Source organism: Sinocyclocheilus grahami, unplaced genomic scaffold, assembly GCF_001515645.1.
Source record: "Sinocyclocheilus grahami isolate Dianchi unplaced genomic scaffold, SAMN03320097.WGS_v1.1 scaffold437.1, whole genome shotgun sequence".
Lineage (NCBI taxonomy): Eukaryota > Metazoa > Chordata > Actinopteri > Cypriniformes > Cyprinidae > Sinocyclocheilus > Sinocyclocheilus grahami.
Window position 1 is genome coordinate 278873 of NW_015505616.1, and position 18268 is coordinate 297140.

The window sequence follows — 18268 nt, forward strand, 5'->3', positions numbered from 1 at the left end:
GAATTTTTTTATTACATTGGTAATTTAATCCATCAATGCATATTTGGAGAGAAAATGAAGGCTTTTTTATGTGTACTTCTACTCGTTCACAGCCTGCCAGATGTGTGTGTGTCTGTCTTTGGGCTGTGACACAAGTGCTGTGACTTGGCCAGTGTTACATCATATTGGTTGACTCTTGTGCCCTGCAGGAGTACAAAGTGTCCCTGTGCATTTGCAGAGCTCTCGTTTCAATTAGTTTATGGTGCTAGGAGGGGAGAGGAAAAGTCAGAAGCTGGAACCATAAAATCTGTTTGCTTTTCCGTTGATCCGTTTTAAAATCTTGAGCAAGTGCAGGCTGGTACTGTTTATGGTAACACTTTATTACGAGGCATTAAGGCTTGTGAGGGAGTTGCATAGCGGTATAAACAACATTAGGCAACTTAAATTCAACATACAACGCGTTTTATTTTTCTTTCCACTCCTTTAGTGTCATTCTGAGCACCTTGACAGGTACGCCCACCTCTTTTAACAAACATCTTTTTTTTTCTTTTTTTTTACTTAAAACTTCAGTAAATACCACACAATACACCAGGGTACAGAGGTGAAATAGACAAACAGGACATGAAAATACATACGTACTGTATCACATTGAGGTGAACAGACAACAGACACAAGAAATATTAACCCAAAAAGAATAATAGCATTGGAATATAAAATAAAATACAGTATTAATAATAATTATTATTATTATAGAATGCCAAAATAAACTTGATACAAACTTAAAATACTCAAAAGAGAGAATTTGTCTGTACACTTTTTACATAATGGCCAGTGCCAGGCACCTGTTTGGGAACAATAAACACAGATTGTATAAAATCGGATGAAAAAAATTCAGTGCAGAAGCAGCTTTCAGCTGTGGTATATTCTACAAAGACAACTAGTGGGACTGAATTTGTGTCTAGGTAACACTTAGTTGTGTGCTGCAGCATTTTACTGTGTGTTAACTTTTATACGCAACAGTTAATGGGTATAATGATGCAATGGGCTAGTTCTGCGTAACCTCAACCGTTTCTTCTCATGAGGTAGCATGTGAGGCGTCTCTGAAACCTGACCACAGAGGACACGACCATCTTGAGATGGTAATGATATATCTTACACTTTATACAGTCCGCATATTAATTCGGCCTCGGAAGAGACCGCCTTGATGTTTCTGAAAGGCCTTTTACTCTAATTTGACTAAATGTCAGGCCTTTTTCGAAAAAGGATTGGTCACAGTGACCTTGGGAGAGGGTCTATCCATCTAGCTCCTTTACAGTGATGCAATATAGTAATGTGATGTACAAAAGGTGATTTTTCACTGGTTAACCTTGACCTATGAATGACCAAAACACTATGAAGAGAACATTCTCTCAAATGGTGTGATACAGGGACATAAATACGATGATTTAAAAAATATAATGGAAGCATCAGATATGAACATTCGGAAAGGACTATACAGGAATTCAAACAGTAATAAGTAGACAGTGTTAGTAGTATTTCTCCCACTTTTCTACTCTTAAAGATTGACATGTCATTTTTTTTCATAAAATATATTGAAATATGATATGTTTAGTCATGTCACAGTATTATAACAATCCAAGTGCTTCAATAATGCTAAAGTCCAAAGGCAGAGGAGAGAGACTGAATCTGTTGAGGTTGAGGTTTTTCCTCCTGAAATCAATAGGGAGAAAAGGACTTGTGCCTTAAACTCCATGAACTACTTGGGTTCAGCGACTACCCATCAATTTAGCTACGAAACATGGTAGAGATATGTAAATGCTCAAAGGTGAAGTCAAAGGTTGCTATACAGAGTTGTGTAGGTTTTTGAAAGAGGAAAAATATCATTTGAAAGACCTCAATTTCCTCTTCGTAACTTCTTCGAGTTACAGCTAAGTGCTTATGAAAGAGAGTTAGAGAACAGCTGCATTAAAAGGTCACAGAATCGCTCTTGATAAGAAAACAGACCAAGAACACAACGAGTTTCTTTCTTGTTGTTGTTACGTATAAGCAATAGACTTTCATGCAATTAATTGGTACCATTTTCATTTTTCTTTCTATAGGATGGTAAAGGTGACATTTATCATGTCCTGTCTTAACTCTGTTAAAGGATGTGATGTGCCAGTTTCAGTCATGTTTCTTGTTTCTGCTACCTCGTCCTCCTAAGCTCCTCTTCCCGCTTTCCTTCCATTCCTCTACCTTCTCTCTGTAAGGAGACTGTTGTGTGCAAAATGCATCTGTTGTCTCACTCTCCCCTTCCTTGCTTCCAGAGCTGCTGCCTTGCTGCTGGTTAACCTGCGCTAGCGCCAGGTATGGGTGCTGAGGCAGAGCGGAATCAGGTGACGTAGCAGCTGTTGTAGCCAGGACGTCTAGGGACCCACCATTAGATAGTGCTCTATACTTGAGCCTTAGTTTGTGTGGCAGAGCAGTGCCTTTCATTTCACCTTGGTTGTCTCCGTAATGGTAAGCATCACTGGCTACCATGGTGGGTGAGGATGCTGACTGGTGGATGGCGTGATATCCACCAGTATCAGAAGAAGAGGATGAGGGAGATTCATCGTCAGTGGAGGCTTCCTTATCTGAGCTGCGTGGGTCTCCGTCGCTAGAGGAGGTGTCCTTGCCTGAGGAGGAGTGCTCTTGGTAGAAGCCATCTGCTTTTGGGCAACCTTCATACGTTAGCACAGGTGGCTCCTTGTTCAGAGTGCCGAGGTAGGGATTGGAACGCTGGTATGCGTGGGCTTTTCCAGCCTCATTGAGCAAATCTGGGGCAAAAGAATTTGGAGTGCCCTCTTGAACCTGACTTCTGTATTGTCCTTGAACACTCAGGTCTTGTTGCTGTATGACAAACCGCCTGGCATTTGCCTTGCCGTTAGTGAATTCATAGCTTGGGGAATCCAAAGACCTCCTGGAAAGCTGCTGTGCAACCTCTGAAAGAGTCTCTAAACCATCAGGTCTTATTGGTAGATTGCACCCTGTTTGAGTAAAATGAGTGATTTGCCCATTCTGTTGTGTTTGTGATGCCACCTGCTGCTCCATGTCCTCAACGGGGTACGAGCTGCTTCCGGAACGAAAGAGGATGACACTTCTTTGGGGCGTGGCGGATGGGGGGGGTGGGTTGTTGACGACACCTTGCTGTTCCATTTCTTGCTCTTGATGATTCTCCAGTCGTCCAAGACTTTGATGGCCATTGAACATGCCATTAAGAACACTTGCCTCAAGCCTGTTAATGTCCATTCCAGAGCTCTCGTGTTTGACGTCAAAATTTATAGGTTCAGGACTGTCCCGTGAAGATCCATCAGACATGTCAGACAGTGATCTACATGGGGAGTACTTGGGTAAAGTTGTGTGGCGTTCACTCCTGGTTGGCTGTTCAGCCTCTGAGGAATCGGAGTTCATCATGACCTGAGAAGCACTGGAGTATCCACTGCTTGAGTAATATGGATTTCCGGAAGTTGCTCCGTTACCATTAGCTCCATTAGTCGCTGCCTTGGAACCATTGCTGATCTGTTGGGTCTTCTCCATGTAAGAGGCAGAGCTTATGAGTCCAAATCTAAGTTTCAATTGAAGGAGTTCTGTCTTGAGTCGCACATTCTCCTCATTCAGTGCCATTACTCTGTTCTCCAACACCATATCATTGATTCGGCGCTTCTCCCTTGACCTTTTGGCAGCCTCGTTATTCTTGCGTCGTTTTTCCCAGTAGAATGCATCTTTCTTTTCATCTGAGATGAACTCCCGCTTTCGTCGACAGGTCATATTGGGTTTTGGTTTTACTAGTCGGCCTTGACGAGGAGGGCTGGTGCTTTGGGGTGATGGTAAACTCTCACTGTAGGTTGAAAATGTTTCTAACGTTTCCAAACTGGAATCGTTATTTTGGGTAGGAAGATTTAGGCTTTCCATTGTGGTCCTGTTGAGGCCAATTTGTATAACTGGCACTCAGTTGACATTGAAAATTAATGTTTTAATACTGAAAAAGTATTTCTTTCTGATTAACACTTCAAAAACACACTTAATTGTCAGCATATACAATGATAAACAAGGTTCTATTTTTTCCTCCAAAGAGGAACTGTATGTATTTCTGATTGATGCCTTTTTCCTCCTACTCTAACCAGTCTTCAAACCTTTCAAGTGTCCATACTGGTCAAAAAGATAAGAAAAAGATGAAAGGCAACAAAAACAACCGTCATTGGATAGGTGTTACAAGTTTTGTTTAGTAGGGATAGTAGTCTTCTTTTTTTCCGTTTAGCTTGCTTTCAGTTCTTTCTTAATTTAGACAGTTTAATTTGTTGACTTGGTAAAGCTCCTTGTTCTTGATGGGTGAGGTGGCAGTGTAGGCTTGGATTGCAGTTGAAGAATAAACTTGTTTTTTTCTTCCCCGAATCACCCCCGAAAGATGTTGATCATTTATCAGATCCGTCTCAGCTCAGTGTTTTATCCCAGTCTTTGATGAACAGATCTGTAAAGACAATGAAACAGAATGTTTACTGAAAATGTCTACAAGAATGAATAAATGTCAGTTAAAGGTAACGAAGTAACAGAGCAGGATAAAGTTATGAATAGTATGTTATTTTCAAAGTGTTCTACTTTATCGCACTCGTGACATTGTCGTTTCTTATTTATTTTTTTCACTCTGTTGTGGGTTTGTGTACATGGTTAAGAAGTTACTTCAGATCCCTTAAATTAGAACAAACATTTATCTTGTTAACTTAATTTAAGGGTTTTGTGAAGACCTTTCCCTTACAATCTGCATTCAAAAGTTGCAGCTTTGATGATAAATAGTTAAATCCCATGGATGAATGTCAAAAGATGCAATAGCAAAATGTATTCTCTATATTAATTCGGAAACGTCCCAGTGTTCCATTTCCAATCTTGGCAGCAACTGAAATGTTCTGCTTCTCCTCTGTCCTACGAGCTCTAGAGAAATGTAGGTCAGTAGAGTAGCGTAGCACAGCGAGTAGGAGATCACGCCGTGCTGCAGTAGGACACTTATTGCGTAAGATACTGCACTGTCACATAATCAGAGACACCTGACTGACTGCCAGGACTGCAGGCAAAGGAAGCACCACAGGAGAGAACTAAAGGTGTGGAATATCCGGAAACACCCTCATTCTCTTTTTTTTATCCTTTATTTGTGATCCAAACATAATTTATTGACGGTGTAACTAAGAAAATTTGGTTTACTAAAAATAAAGAGTACATAATGTACACAACTAACTTTTTAACTGACGACTTATTGTGCGGTTATTATTATAAGCACTTAGTCCTTGATTTAATAGCTCATCCGCTTTTGCAGCTTATCGTAAGAATCTGAATTCATGTTACATAACCACACACAGCTATTGCACCATCGCTAAAACACAACCTCAACATCAGGCATTCTCATAGCTCAATACTAAAAAGAGGAAGAGGAACAAAAATTTACAACATAAACAGCCCATTGTTCTCAAAAGCAAACATAGAACTTTGCATACGCCTGTTTTGTTTAAGCCCGATTTAATTTTCTCTTCTCTTCAACCACACAAGTGAGTATTACTTTAGTAGTATTTCCCTACATTTCTGTGTAACTTTGTTCATGGTGGTTAGGCTCACAGCACTTTGGGGACCGAGCATCCTGAAAACATGGAAGCACACTCAATACTAAAAAGAGGAAGAGGAACAAAAATTTACAACATAAACAGCCCATTGTTCTCAAAAGCAAACATAGAACTTTGCATACGATTTGCCCGATTTAATTTTCTCTTCTCTTCAACCACACAAGTGAGTATTACTTTAGTAGTATTTCTACATTTCTGTGTAACTTTGTTCATGGTGGTTAGGCTCACAGCACTTTGGGGACCGAGCATCCTGAAAACATGGAAGCACAGAGTATTTGGTCCATGCATGGCCATTTTTTTTCCCATAGGAATGCAAACGAGAGCACGGGAGAGGGCGGTGGACGTTGCGTGTGTGTCCCACTGACCTAGAAACTGGCTGCTCCGTAAACACGGTGCGTGCGCGCACTTGGTCCAACGCCGTGCTGTAAAATAGGTCAGTGGGGCGGCAACGGTGTGTGCATGCGCGGGTGTATGTCTGTGAGAGAGTGCGTCTGAGCAAGTGGGGAGGAATTATAGTGCCTACCAAAAATAGTGTGCTTGGGTGAGGGAGGAGTTAAGGATTCCAATTGGGGGACAAGACAGGAATTGACCAGCGCTGCAGAGGTACAAAAAAAGAGCGAATACGTCAGCATCAGAATATTAGATTAAACTGGGCTATGAATCACACCAGTGATGCACTGATACGCATCAAATGCACTAGCATTTTCCTGAAACGCAATGAGAAAAGGAGGAAGGTTTCAAAATTAGGGATTCAGCTCTTACACCACAATGATTGCCCTATGTGTTCCAGCTTTTGTAATATCACTCATCAGAGCATAAGGTACTGCGTAGTTCAGATTGCAGGTTGTGGCTCAATGCCAGATTGTTATCACAGTCAAGGATCATTTTAGGACATGCTGAGCTAAGTTCAGATACCTATAAATATAGTGTCTGTAAACCTTTATTTTATGGTAGATTACTGACTTGGGATAGTAATGATTTTCAAAGAATAAGGAGGAAGACATAACCGTCCTACAAATATTTTGACCACATGCACATTTGTGTTATTAGTTCCCTTAGCTTGTTTACATTTCCTCTTCCAAGAATACATTTCTTGGAAAAAAATTCAGAAAAAATAGCTTGAGGTCTAGTCAAACACACAGTTATGCACCATTCCACATAGATATAGTGTTTACAACCGGAAGCCTCCCTGCATGTGTTCACCCAGTCACATGCAGGCAAAACTGTTATGCCTCCAGTCTTCCTTCCAACCTAAAGGTCAAGTAGGCCAGTAAGACAGAGATGGTGTGTTGGCTAGACTCTTAATTACAGAGATTAATGCTGAAATCACAATAGCTGTCTATGAAAATTGAGTTCACACCAAGTTGTCAGAGACTAGGATGCTCATCAGATTAGATTATGTTGTGGAGGAATAAACTCATCAATTGCACAAATGTCATTTGGTTTTCAGACTGATGCTTATTATTGCCAGAAATTTGGGAGCAATGTGAGGCAGTTTCAGATTCCTGGCATTGCTGAACAGGGAGTGGTGGAATTGTTAAAGGGCAAAGTGTATTTAGTTTGGGAGTAGGTCAGTCTTTATGAGCCAAGCATGCAATGAGTATTGCATCACAGCGAGTTATGATACATTATTAAACATTTGAAGGATTCGCACAATAGTCTGCTAGTCTTGCTTGTGACTAAACATGCCTCTCCGTTTTCCAACCAAAAGTTTTACGTCGTTTCACACTGCACAATAACCTACGAGACACGCACTCACATTACAAGAATTGTATTAACTGTGGAGAGGTGTTTATTGAACAGCTCGCGCATCTGAAGAAGGTCTGTCTCTGTTCGCCACTGAACACCGTGCAACCCAACCAGACCTCGCGTGGCATCGGAACGCATTATCCTATCGGGATGCAAGTCGCCACGCGTTATTTTACAACCATATGCTTTGTAGGAATACCGACTTGCAACTTACTATTGAAATGCAAGGGGAATGGTGCCACCGCAATGCACAGATATTAACTGACCCCACAGCCACTCGTGCGTTAGGATTTCGTAATGATCACCACCTCCCCCCACGACCGTCTCGCCTTGACATTGAATGTGAATATGTATGCAATGCACAATGTGAGATATGTTGCTACCTTACAGTTTACAGCATGCAACAATAAACAAAGGGAAAAAAGAATTAGTCCGCGACGCATTTGAGAGTCATGCCGTTTCCATGTGAACAATAACATGCCCTGACCACGTTGCAAGGAAAGAGCCTAGCCTACAACTGCTTAGCCTGCTACACGCTCTGTAAAACACAATAACATACAGCACGCATTATGAAATATGATATGATAACCCGACTGCAGTTGAACTCACCGAAGTGAAATAGCGCATTCCTTTCGTTAAACAGAAGGATCCTCTTTTATTCTTCAATAAATCGCTCCTCCGCGCCTCTATATGCGGTTTCTCGTCCCGATTCTGGTCTTCCTTCCTTTTACAACTTCAGTCTGGGCTGAAAAATGTCCCGCGTGGGTCGTGATCCACTCACCGGCTTTGTGTCGATTAATGTGACTCCCTGAATGTGCTGCTATTCGCCGTCTATCTCTCCCTCCCTCTTCGTCCTTGTGTTATGTCGGAGGCTTTGCTCCAGTTTTCGTCTCTTACACACACGTAAGCTACACACACACACTTGCTCCTCTCGTCGTCCTCGAATGTGTGTTAGTAGGTCAGCGGTTGCATAACACGGAGCTTTGGGTGCCTAGTCACGTTTTTGTTCATCATGATGATACACAAGCCTCCGCTCCTGCCGAAATGACCGAAGAGGGGACGGAGGTGGTCTAAAAAGCTCTTCTCTCCCGTACTCAGTAAAACGACACTCAGCCCATACACCCCCCGATCAGATATACGGCGACAGCAGTGTGACGCCTCTGTGTACTCAACACCTCAGCTTCTCTGGAAGAAGGAGGTTACGAGACTCTGCTGAAGTGTTGCGTAAATATTCACAATTACGTAAAAGACACTTTGGCTCAAAGAAAAGTCTCAGTTGATTACAATCTACCTCACCATCCATTTTGAAAAGTTTAATTACGTTTCTTTTAAACATTCTATCAGAAAAAAATATGTATTTAAGTGCTGTTAAATTGCGTTGTTCCATCTCAAACGTTTTAATATGTTGGGATAATTGTGCTTTTTTAAAAAGTTGCAGGGTTAATGGTTTTATTATTTAATAATAATAATAATTTACTAGCAAATTAAAATTCTAATCTCGAGGATATGTATTATAGTAGTGTAATTTTATATATATATATATATATATATATATATATATATATATGTGTCTAATAATATTATAGCAGTATGTTATGTTTTTTTTTTTTGCAATATGCACATTTTAATACATTTGAGGTACATAGTAGTTAAATACATTTAATATAACACTGAATTATGTGTACTGAAATATAAGTGATGAATCTCAAATAAACTTTAATATAATTCTGCTGTCGTTTATTTAGTTCTACATAGTGATTTTCAGTTGCCTAAAAAAATGCAATTCATTGCTGGCAGGACAACTTGTTGTTTAAGAATGAATGTCTTTCAAAACATGATACAGGCCAAGGATAAAATCCCAGAACAGGAAGCCAAGTTCAAGTTACATTCTTAACATTTTATTCTTATATTCAATGCAGCATTTGCTCACATCTCGGGTTTTGTGTACGTGTCTGTATGGGTTTTTTTTCAAAGTCATTATTACACAACACAAATCAGTAGGTTCTTCCTGTTTTACTCTTAAGTTCCTTGACCTGAACAATGTTACGGACGACAGTACAGTTCCCAGAAGGTGCTAATTATACACAAACAAACTGGTAACGTCATCTCTCCGAGAACGACTGTAGGGTATTCCAACCGGTTGCAGTTTGAATCCTTACATACCTGATTAAGTAATCACCTTAAACATGTTTTTGTAAATGCCCTTGACTCGGGTCATTTCATGGAAAAATTAATTACAAAGAAAATTACATTTAAATGGAAGTAGGTCATACAATTATTTTCATCACAAATTTGTATGTGAACCTCAGTGATCCCTAAAGGAATGGTTCACCCAAAAATGAAAATTTGCTGAAATTGAATCACCCTCAGACCATCCAAGATTTAGATGAGGTTGTTTCTTCATTCAGAAGTTTGGAGAAATGTAGCATTACATCACTTTGCGTATCAATGGATCCTCTGCAGTGAATGGGTGCCGTCAGAATGAAAGTCCAAACAAGTAATCCACACAACTCCAGTCCATCAATAAACATCTTGTTCCTGGCTACAATACAATACATTATTGTCTTGTGAAGCAAATAGCTGCATGTTAAGATACCTGTTCAGGATTAAGACTTTTTTAACTTGAAACCATAGTGTTTCCTTTAATGAAAAGTTTGTCTTGTTTGAATCAGGAGAGAAATGTGCCCAAGTCAAGCACCGTTTATAAGCAAAATCACTTCTAAGCAAATATGTCTATGGACATAGATGTGAGAGGACAACATGGGACGGACATTTTCACCGGAGGAAGCATTATTATAGATTGTGGACTGATATTTTGGCCATTAAATTTAAAACACATTAATGGATTTTTTTTTCTTAAACATGCAGCTTTTCACTTCACAAGATGTTAACTGATGGGCTGGAGTTGTGTGGATTACTTGTGGATTATTGTGATGTTTTTATCAGCTGTTTGGCGTCTTGTGAAGCAAATAGCTGCATGTTAAGATACCTGTTCAGGATTAAGACTTTTTTAACTTGAAACCATAGTGTTTCCTTTAATGAAAAGTTTGTCTTGTTTGAATCAGGAGAGAAATGTGCCCAAGTCAAGCACAGTTTATAAGCAAAATCACTTCTAAGCAAATATGTCTATGGACATAGATGTGAGAGGACAACATGGGACGGACATTTTCACTGGAGGAAGCATTATTATAGATTGTGGACTGATATTTTGGCCATTAAATTTAAAACACATTAATGGATTTTTTTTTCTTAAACATGCAGCTTTTCACTTCACAAGATGTTAACTGATGGACTGGAGTTGTGTGGATTACTTGTGGATTATTGTGATGTTTTTATCAGCTGTTTGGACTCTCATTCTGACGGCACCCATTCACTGCAGAGGATCCATTGGTGAGCAAGTGATGTAATGCTAAATTTCTCCAAACCTGTTCTGATGAAGGAACAAACTCATCTACATCTTGAATGGCCTGAAGGTAAGTACAAAACTTCAGCAAGTTTTAATTTTTAGGTGAACTATTCCTTTAAATGTTGTTAATGATAATAGTATTAATAATAATCATAATTTATAGACTACAAAAACAATGGTCATTTGTATTATTAATTTCGGTTTCACACTTTTCAGACTGACTTTTTGATGCCCACCCCATTTTTAACATGGCTGCTTACACTTAATTAAATTAATAAGTGTATTCCTTCACAAACAGATAAACCTAGCACAGATCAGCTCAATCAACCTGCAAACATCTGCCCAAAAGCCATGGTTTTAAAATACAGAATACAGAGCAGAATTTAGGCAGCTGAGCCTGTAAACCTTTTGTTTCGATCCACTGCTGCTTGCCTGTGTCTTTTTGCATTGCTTGCATGTTTAACGTTGCGCATAAGTGCATTCGTGAATCAATAACTTTGTCTCCTGCAGCTTTAAATAGCTACAGAAGTGCTGATGTTGACATTGAACATAGCTGCGATAAGCTGTCTGGCAGACAGTGAGACTGTGGGAATCTCTAGAGGAAATAAATTCAGACATTTTTGTTTCATTTTGCTCTTCTTGGTACAAGAACACCACTCCCTACTGAAACCGAATGTTTCTTTTAGCTTTGTATGTTGAAGTCACACCTTACTATAGGGACTCAATGACGTTCACTCTCACATCTTTAAATAGCCACTTTGGTGCTGACGCTGCCATTGAAGTTGTTGCTGTAATCAGCCACTTGGTCTTCAGCACTGTGGGAGCCAAATATACTGTTACCCTGCAAAGAGCTGCAACTACTGAGTATATGAGGGTGTTTTGATTGCCAGAGTTCAATATCTAAAATGACAAACAAATATAAATTATATATACTACTTTGGCAGTAGTGAGAAAGTAGAAAGTATTTTGATATAACAAATATTTAGATAAAAGCAGAAAATATTAGGCTACAATTTAAAATAACTGTTTTCTATTTTGAATATATTTTAAAATGTTATTTATTCTGTAATGCAAAGTTGAATTTTCAGCATCATTACTCCCGTGTTCAGTGTCACATGATCCTTCAGAAATCATTCTAATATGCTGATTTGAAGAAACATTTATCAATTGTAACATCAGTTTTAAACACAGTTGTGCTGCTAAATATGTTTGAGGAATTGTTTTTTTTTTCATGATTATTTGATGATTATAATGTTCAAAAGAAAAGCATTTATTTGAAATAGAAAATAGTCTTGTAATGTATTTACTGTCACTTTTGATCAATTTTATGTATCTTTGCTGTATAAAAGTATTAATTTCTTTGTAAAAATCTTACTGACCTCCGACTTTTGAATGGTAGTGTAAGTACACTTTTAAACCGTATAATTTGAGTGTGTGTTTAAATTAACTTCGGGGCAGTAATAAATGATTTTTAAAAATGCAATGCAGATTGTTCATTTTTGAAATTTTCTAAACGGAAAAGGTTTAGATTGAATTGCCATTTGTGAAGTTTCAATGTTGCCGGTGTTAGCTTAACTTAAACAAAGCACCATACGCTACAACAGTAGACACCGAAGACAGCAGAGCTTTTCACAGTATTTTTCATTTCATCCAGCATGTAGCGAACATTACTAGTGGAGCAGACAGGCATATTAAACATTCACATAAATTAAAAATCACTTAAATTGCCAGCTGTTCCAGTGAACAACCAGCTGGCTTCTTATATTTGTCTGTTCTAATCAGAAAAGGGGGTTTCTTTCTTTAGATAGGCCAGAAGACAGGTGGGACAGATGAGTTCAGTTCACTTTGGAGAGCTGATGTTGGGAGAGCAGTTTTTTGAGCTGGGCCACTTCTTCAGTCAAAGTGCTAATCTGTAATCTAATAGCGCTGTGACTTTCTGTATGCCTGTGAATTGAAGCATTATTCTGAAATGCTGTTGAACAAGCTGATGGCATTGTGTGTGTTTGTGGCCTCCATAAACCCTCTGTAGTATTCTCCACTGGAAGAAGGACCTCAGCATCTGCATCTTCAATTCCACATGGCGTCTTGAAACGCAGTTTATGAGGAAGACCTTTCATACTGTTCGCTTGCCATCCTAATGAATTTGTATCCACTGCTGCGATACCGCTTGGCTGTTCACCAGCTCTGTAAGAGGATTGTCGTATATGTTCACCTACAGCATCATCTGAAAGCTCTGGGCTCCCAATGCTTGACCCTCCAGGCATGAAGAACCCATAGTTTTGCGCCCCATCTGGACCACCATGATCTGAGATCGACAACAGATGACCAAAATTAGGTTGTGAGTTTGTTTTGGGGCAGTTGTAGCGTATTGCTGGAAATGTTTGGTTATGTGAACCAAAGGAGCAGGTCTGTGCTGGTGAATCTGTGGGATCTTTGATCAAACCGAATTTGAACTTAAGTGCCAGTAGCTCAGCTTTCAGACGTGCATTGTCTTCAAGAAGAGCCAAAACTTTGTTTTCTACCGCCTTGTCCTTGATGCGGCGTTTCTCACGTGAACGCCTGGCAGCTTCGTTGTTCTTCTTGCGCTTCTCCCAATAAACTTTGTCTTTTTTATCGAGAAGCATAGACTCACGTTTGCGACACAGTACGACATGGCTGTCAGTCTCAGAGCTTTCTTGGTGTTTCAGAACTCTGGGATGGATAAGAAAAGAGCGGGCTAGCATGCTGCTGGACATTAATATGGACACAGCTTCTGTGAAGGATATAGCTCCATCCTGATTGACTGGATCAGGTATTTCTTTAGGGTACATCACTCTCTGTTCTGCCAGCATGACGCTTTGGTCCTTCATGCTTTGAGTCTGGGGCTTAATGTATGTGAGAAACAGTGTTGCCAACTTCTTTCAATGGAAAGTAGCTAAATGACATCATACGCGAACTAGCATATTCATGACGTCAGTGTGTCGTATTGTCTTGCCTCCCTGTGCTCACGTACTGCATTTGAATGCAGCCAAATTCTCAATAAAACTGTTTTTATTAATATATTTCACTGTTTCTGTTGTCAGACAACGGAATTAATATCATAGTGACTGAAATGCGGTCCATTAAAGGAGTCATATGATGTTGCTAAAAATAACATTATTTTGTATTAGCATATTCATGACGTCAGTGTGTAGTATTGTCTTGCCTCCCTGTGCTCACGTACTGCATTTGAATGCAGCCAAATTCTCAATAAAACAGTTTTTATTAATATATTTCACTGTTTCTGTTGTCAGACAACGGAATTAATATTATAGTGACTGAAATGCGGTCCATTAAAGGGGTCATATGATGTTGCTAAAAATAACATTATTTGGTGTATTTGGTGTAATGAAATGTGTTTATGCGGTTTAAGGTTCAAAAAACACATTATTTTCCACATACTGTACATTATTGTTTCTCCTCTATGCCCCGCCTTCTGAAACGCGTCTATTTTTACAAAGCTTATCGGTCTGAAAAGCGAGGTGTGCTCTGATTGGCCAGCTATCCAGTGCGTTGTGATTGGCCGGATACCTCAAGCGTGGGACGGAAGTGTTACGCACCTTACCATACTGTGATGCCATCTCCCGGCACGACCAGACAAAATCAATAAAACCCATTACAAACGAGGCATTTGTTGCATCCAGTGGGGACATAATTACGGATTATAATGACTTATACTGTCTTTTTACGTGCTGCGTTGCATCGCGCGCGAAAACATAAAACCATGTCTGCATTTGTGATCGGAGAAAGGACAAACAACAAGTGCTACTACTCTGCTCAAAACTCGCGTTTGAATCATCAGTGGCAAATCCTTTAAATGAAAACGTACTTACAGTCTGTGAGTCAGAACAGAACATTGTAGTCTACTCTCCCAGGATCAGGAAATAGTCCTCCATAAAATGCGCTGCACACATCTTAATATTTGGGTTGAACTGTTCTGGAACAGTGTTGTAAATGCAACTTAACCACTGATTTCTAGTCATGTCCTTCCAAAAGAGCCGGTGGCTTGAGTGAGCGGAGGCCGGCGGGCTTGCGGCAATCACATGTGATGACTCCGCTTTGTCTATGGTGGAAGCCGTTCAGGCGATCCACAGCGCGAAGTTGATGTATTTCCTCAGCGACCAGCACGGATCAGCTCCAGGCATGACGAAGCGGATATCGTCCTCTTTTGGAAGGCCAAACAAAGTAGTTTTGCTTTCACAACGAAACACAACGCCTTCACAACATGGCGGCGGCAACAACAATACTACAGCGAGAATAAAATTTACGCCTTCTTTCTTTGCGTGAACATTTGGGCGGCGTTATGCAAATCTTCCCACATAGTGACGTAGACGTGTTAGGGCGTGTTAGAACGAGCCGTTTTAGCTAGGCGTGGTTGACTCTTAACTTTTATAAAGAATATCTCTTTGGATTTGAGACTTTAGTCTTTGCAACTTTACAGATCTTCTTTGTGCACCAAGAGCTTGTAACACTCCAAAGAGAAAGGAAAAATTGAAATCGCATCATATGACCCCTTTAATGTGCTGCTTACTGACACACACACATATTGGAGATTGAGCAGCTCACACATCCAGGAGAAAAGAAACTTGTCAATGCTGCCCCACAACTTTTATTAATAACAGTTTAAATACTGAATCGCTACATTATATTTTCCAGCAACGAGAGGATACAATTTTTTTAAGTTAACTCACTCTAAAAAGAGAAACGCACAGATGCGCGTACACGCAACTTTCATATCTCTCTCTCTCGAATTGGCAATATTTGAGAAAAGGGTTTAGCGATTTCTAATTATTGGGGGGACTAGCCCCCCTCAATATCTATGGTGGTTATCGCCCTGATCAGACATGAAAATATGTTGTGGCACCATCGTGCAGTCAGTAATGATATGACGTTAGCAAGCTTTAGCTTCTTTTTTCTTTAGCGACTCCATTTCTTTGAGTAACATGACCGTAAATATGAACTCACGATTGAATGTAACATAAAACAAATGATTACTTAAAAAAAAATCTTTATTAATGCCAAAAATGCTTACATTTATGTGTCTTTTTGTTCGCTCGGGCAGCCATGTTGCCGCTGAAGCCGGTTTACGCTGAGTTAATTCATACCCTTTCGTTTGAAGTGTGGTCCTGAAAAATCTTCGTTTGAAGGGCTATCTGGCCCTTCCCCTTACCCCTACCCCTCCGACCAAAAGAGAATCAAGACAGTCCTACCCCTTCAAGTTAACGCACGAAATGGAGGGGTAGGGGAAAGGGGAAGGGCTAAGGGGTAGAAATGGGATTGGGACTTAATCTCAGCTGTATCCCCCCAAACCCCTGTAAACCGACTAGGGCTTTAATGGCCAGTAAGTCTTGTGGTAACTGTGGGTCTTTTTGCGGATGTTTTGTCAGATTTATTCCTTTTTGCTTTAGCATTTATATATAATTTGAAAAGTGTTAATACATCTAGGCATTTCTCCAGTGGCCCAAAATGACATATATTAATAATAATAATAATGATAATAATAAAAACAACAACTTTATGATTCACATTTATCCAGTACACTGGAGCAGTGGATGGACAGAAACTGTGTTGTGTGTTAGTTTGCCATCTGTTGGTTGGAGATGAGACTTACAGAAAGGATTGAATTGCAGTTGCTTTATTAGTGAATAAGATCACATAAAGATGATCATATATTCAGTAAAAACATTAGCATAAAAAGCTAAATATATTTAATTTTATTATGATGGTATCTTGTTATATAAATAGCAATATTACACATGAAGACTTTTATGACTTTTGGGAACATTTAAAATGCTACAGAACTTCCACACAATAAGGACTATAGACAATAAATAGGAAATCGGATCAAAAACAAAATGATATAAAATAATAACAATGTTCATCCGCTGACCTGAACAGCTACATACTGTATATAATATTTTTTGGCATTTTCTGTAAAAATCACACTTTAAACTTAAACTTATATTTCTGCATCTTTATGTACATGAGCTAATTCCAGTTCATATCCATCAGGAATTTTCTTATATTACAGCAATGAGAGCATTTTACACTGCCCTGCCAGTTGACTACTTTTCTTTCTGAAAATGTTTTATCTTTATTTTTTACATGAATTCATTTTTGATGGGCGGGTTTAAATTAGTTCATTACCGTTTTCCAATTCATAGAGTTTAGATAAAGGGTCCAGATTGGAAATAATCTGATGTTTATATTGTAAGAAACTAAAAATTTGGAGCTCTTGATTTCAGTGTGATACCTACTTATGATTAAGATTTCATATTTAAAAAAAAAAAAAAACACCAACTCCTCAACTTTATCATATAATGTACAGTATGTACATGTCAGTTGTATGTTTATGCAATAGTGCTTTATACATAAACAAAGTCCAGCATCTCACCTGCTGAACACAGGTCCTCGCAAAACCTCTGAAATGCCCTCATGGGCTAACCTTAACGTGTGGATGCATTTGGTGGTTGTGTTTTGCTTGTGTTTGGCCTCACACATGTCTCTTCATGTGTAATGCCAGGTGGTCGGATCGGCTGAAGGCTCTGTGGCAGAGCATACACTCATATGGCTTCTGTCCCGTGTGCTTTCGGAAGTGTCTCGTCAACTCATCCGAACGGGCGAACTTCCACCCGCAACCTTCCCACGTGCAGTGGTACGGCTTTTCACCTGAGGACAACAGAAAATATGAACTCACGATTGAATGTAACATAAAACAAATGATTACTTAAAAAAAAATCTTTATTAATGCCAAAAATGCTTACATTTATGTGTCTTTTTGTTCGCTCGGGCAGCCATGTTGCCGCTGAAGCCGGTTTACGCTGAGTTAATTCATACCCTTTCGTTTGAAGTGTGGTCCTGAAAAATCTTCGTTTGAAGGGCTATCTGGCCCTTCCCCTTACCCCTACCCCTCCGACCAAAAGAGAATCAAGACAGTCCTACCCCTTCAAGTGAACGCACGAAATGGAGGGGTAGGGGAAAGGGGAAGGGCTAAGGGGTAGAAATGGGATTGGGACTTAATCTCAGCTGTATCCCCCCAAACCCCTGTAAACCGACTAGGGCTTTAATGGCCAGTAAGTCTTGTGGTAACTGTGGGTCTTTTTGCGGATGTTTTGTCAGATTTATTCCTTTTTGCTTTAGCATTTATATATAATTTGAAAAGTGTTAATACATCTAGGCATTTCTCCAGTGGCCCAAAATGACATATATTAATAATAATAATAATGATAATAATAAAAACAACAACTTTATGATTCACATTTATCCAGTACACTGGAGCAGTGGATGGACAGAAACTGTGTTGTGTGTTAGTTTGCCATCTGTTGGTTGGAGATGAGACTTACAGAAAGGATTGAATTGCAGTTGCTTTATTAGTGAATAAGATCACATAAAGATGATCATATATTCAGTAAAAACATTAGCATAAAAAGCTAAATATATTTAATTTTATTATGATGGTATCTTGTTATATAAATAGCAATATTACACA

At 39.4% G+C, this 18268-nt stretch overlaps 2 protein-coding genes across 3 annotated transcripts; both read right to left on the reverse strand.

The window, feature by feature from the left end:
• Nucleotides 1-419: 419 nt before the first annotated feature.
• On the reverse strand, nucleotides 420-8537 carry LOC107551915 (uncharacterized). Of its 2 annotated transcripts, none has more exons than XM_016233696.1 (2): nucleotides 8137-8537; nucleotides 420-4468 (listed from the first exon to the last, which is right to left on the reverse strand). In XM_016233696.1, the coding sequence occupies exon 2, from the start codon at nucleotides 3910-3912 to the stop codon at nucleotides 2143-2145; it is 1770 nt and encodes a 589-aa protein (XP_016089182.1). In that variant the 5' UTR covers nucleotides 3913-4468; nucleotides 8137-8537; the 3' UTR covers nucleotides 420-2142. The 2 variants fall into 2 exon arrangements, with proteins under 2 accessions (XP_016089182.1, XP_016089181.1); XM_016233695.1 differs by having other exon boundaries at nucleotides 7965-8537.
• A 4059-nt stretch (nucleotides 8538-12596) lies between these two features.
• On the reverse strand, nucleotides 12597-13610 carry LOC107551884 (uncharacterized). Its single transcript, XM_016233648.1, has one exon. It carries the CDS (start codon nucleotides 13608-13610, stop codon nucleotides 12597-12599), a length of 1014 nt encoding a protein of 337 aa, XP_016089134.1.
• Nucleotides 13611-18268: the final 4658 nt, after the last annotated feature.

Coding starts and splice junctions, on each gene's coding strand:
- LOC107551915 (XM_016233696.1), bottom strand. CDS start 3,912: ATGGAAAGCCTAAATCTTCCTACCCAAAATAACGATTCCAGTTTGGAA.
- LOC107551884 (XM_016233648.1), bottom strand. CDS start 13,610: ATGAAGGACCAAAGCGTCATGCTGGCAGAACAGAGAGTGATGTACCCT.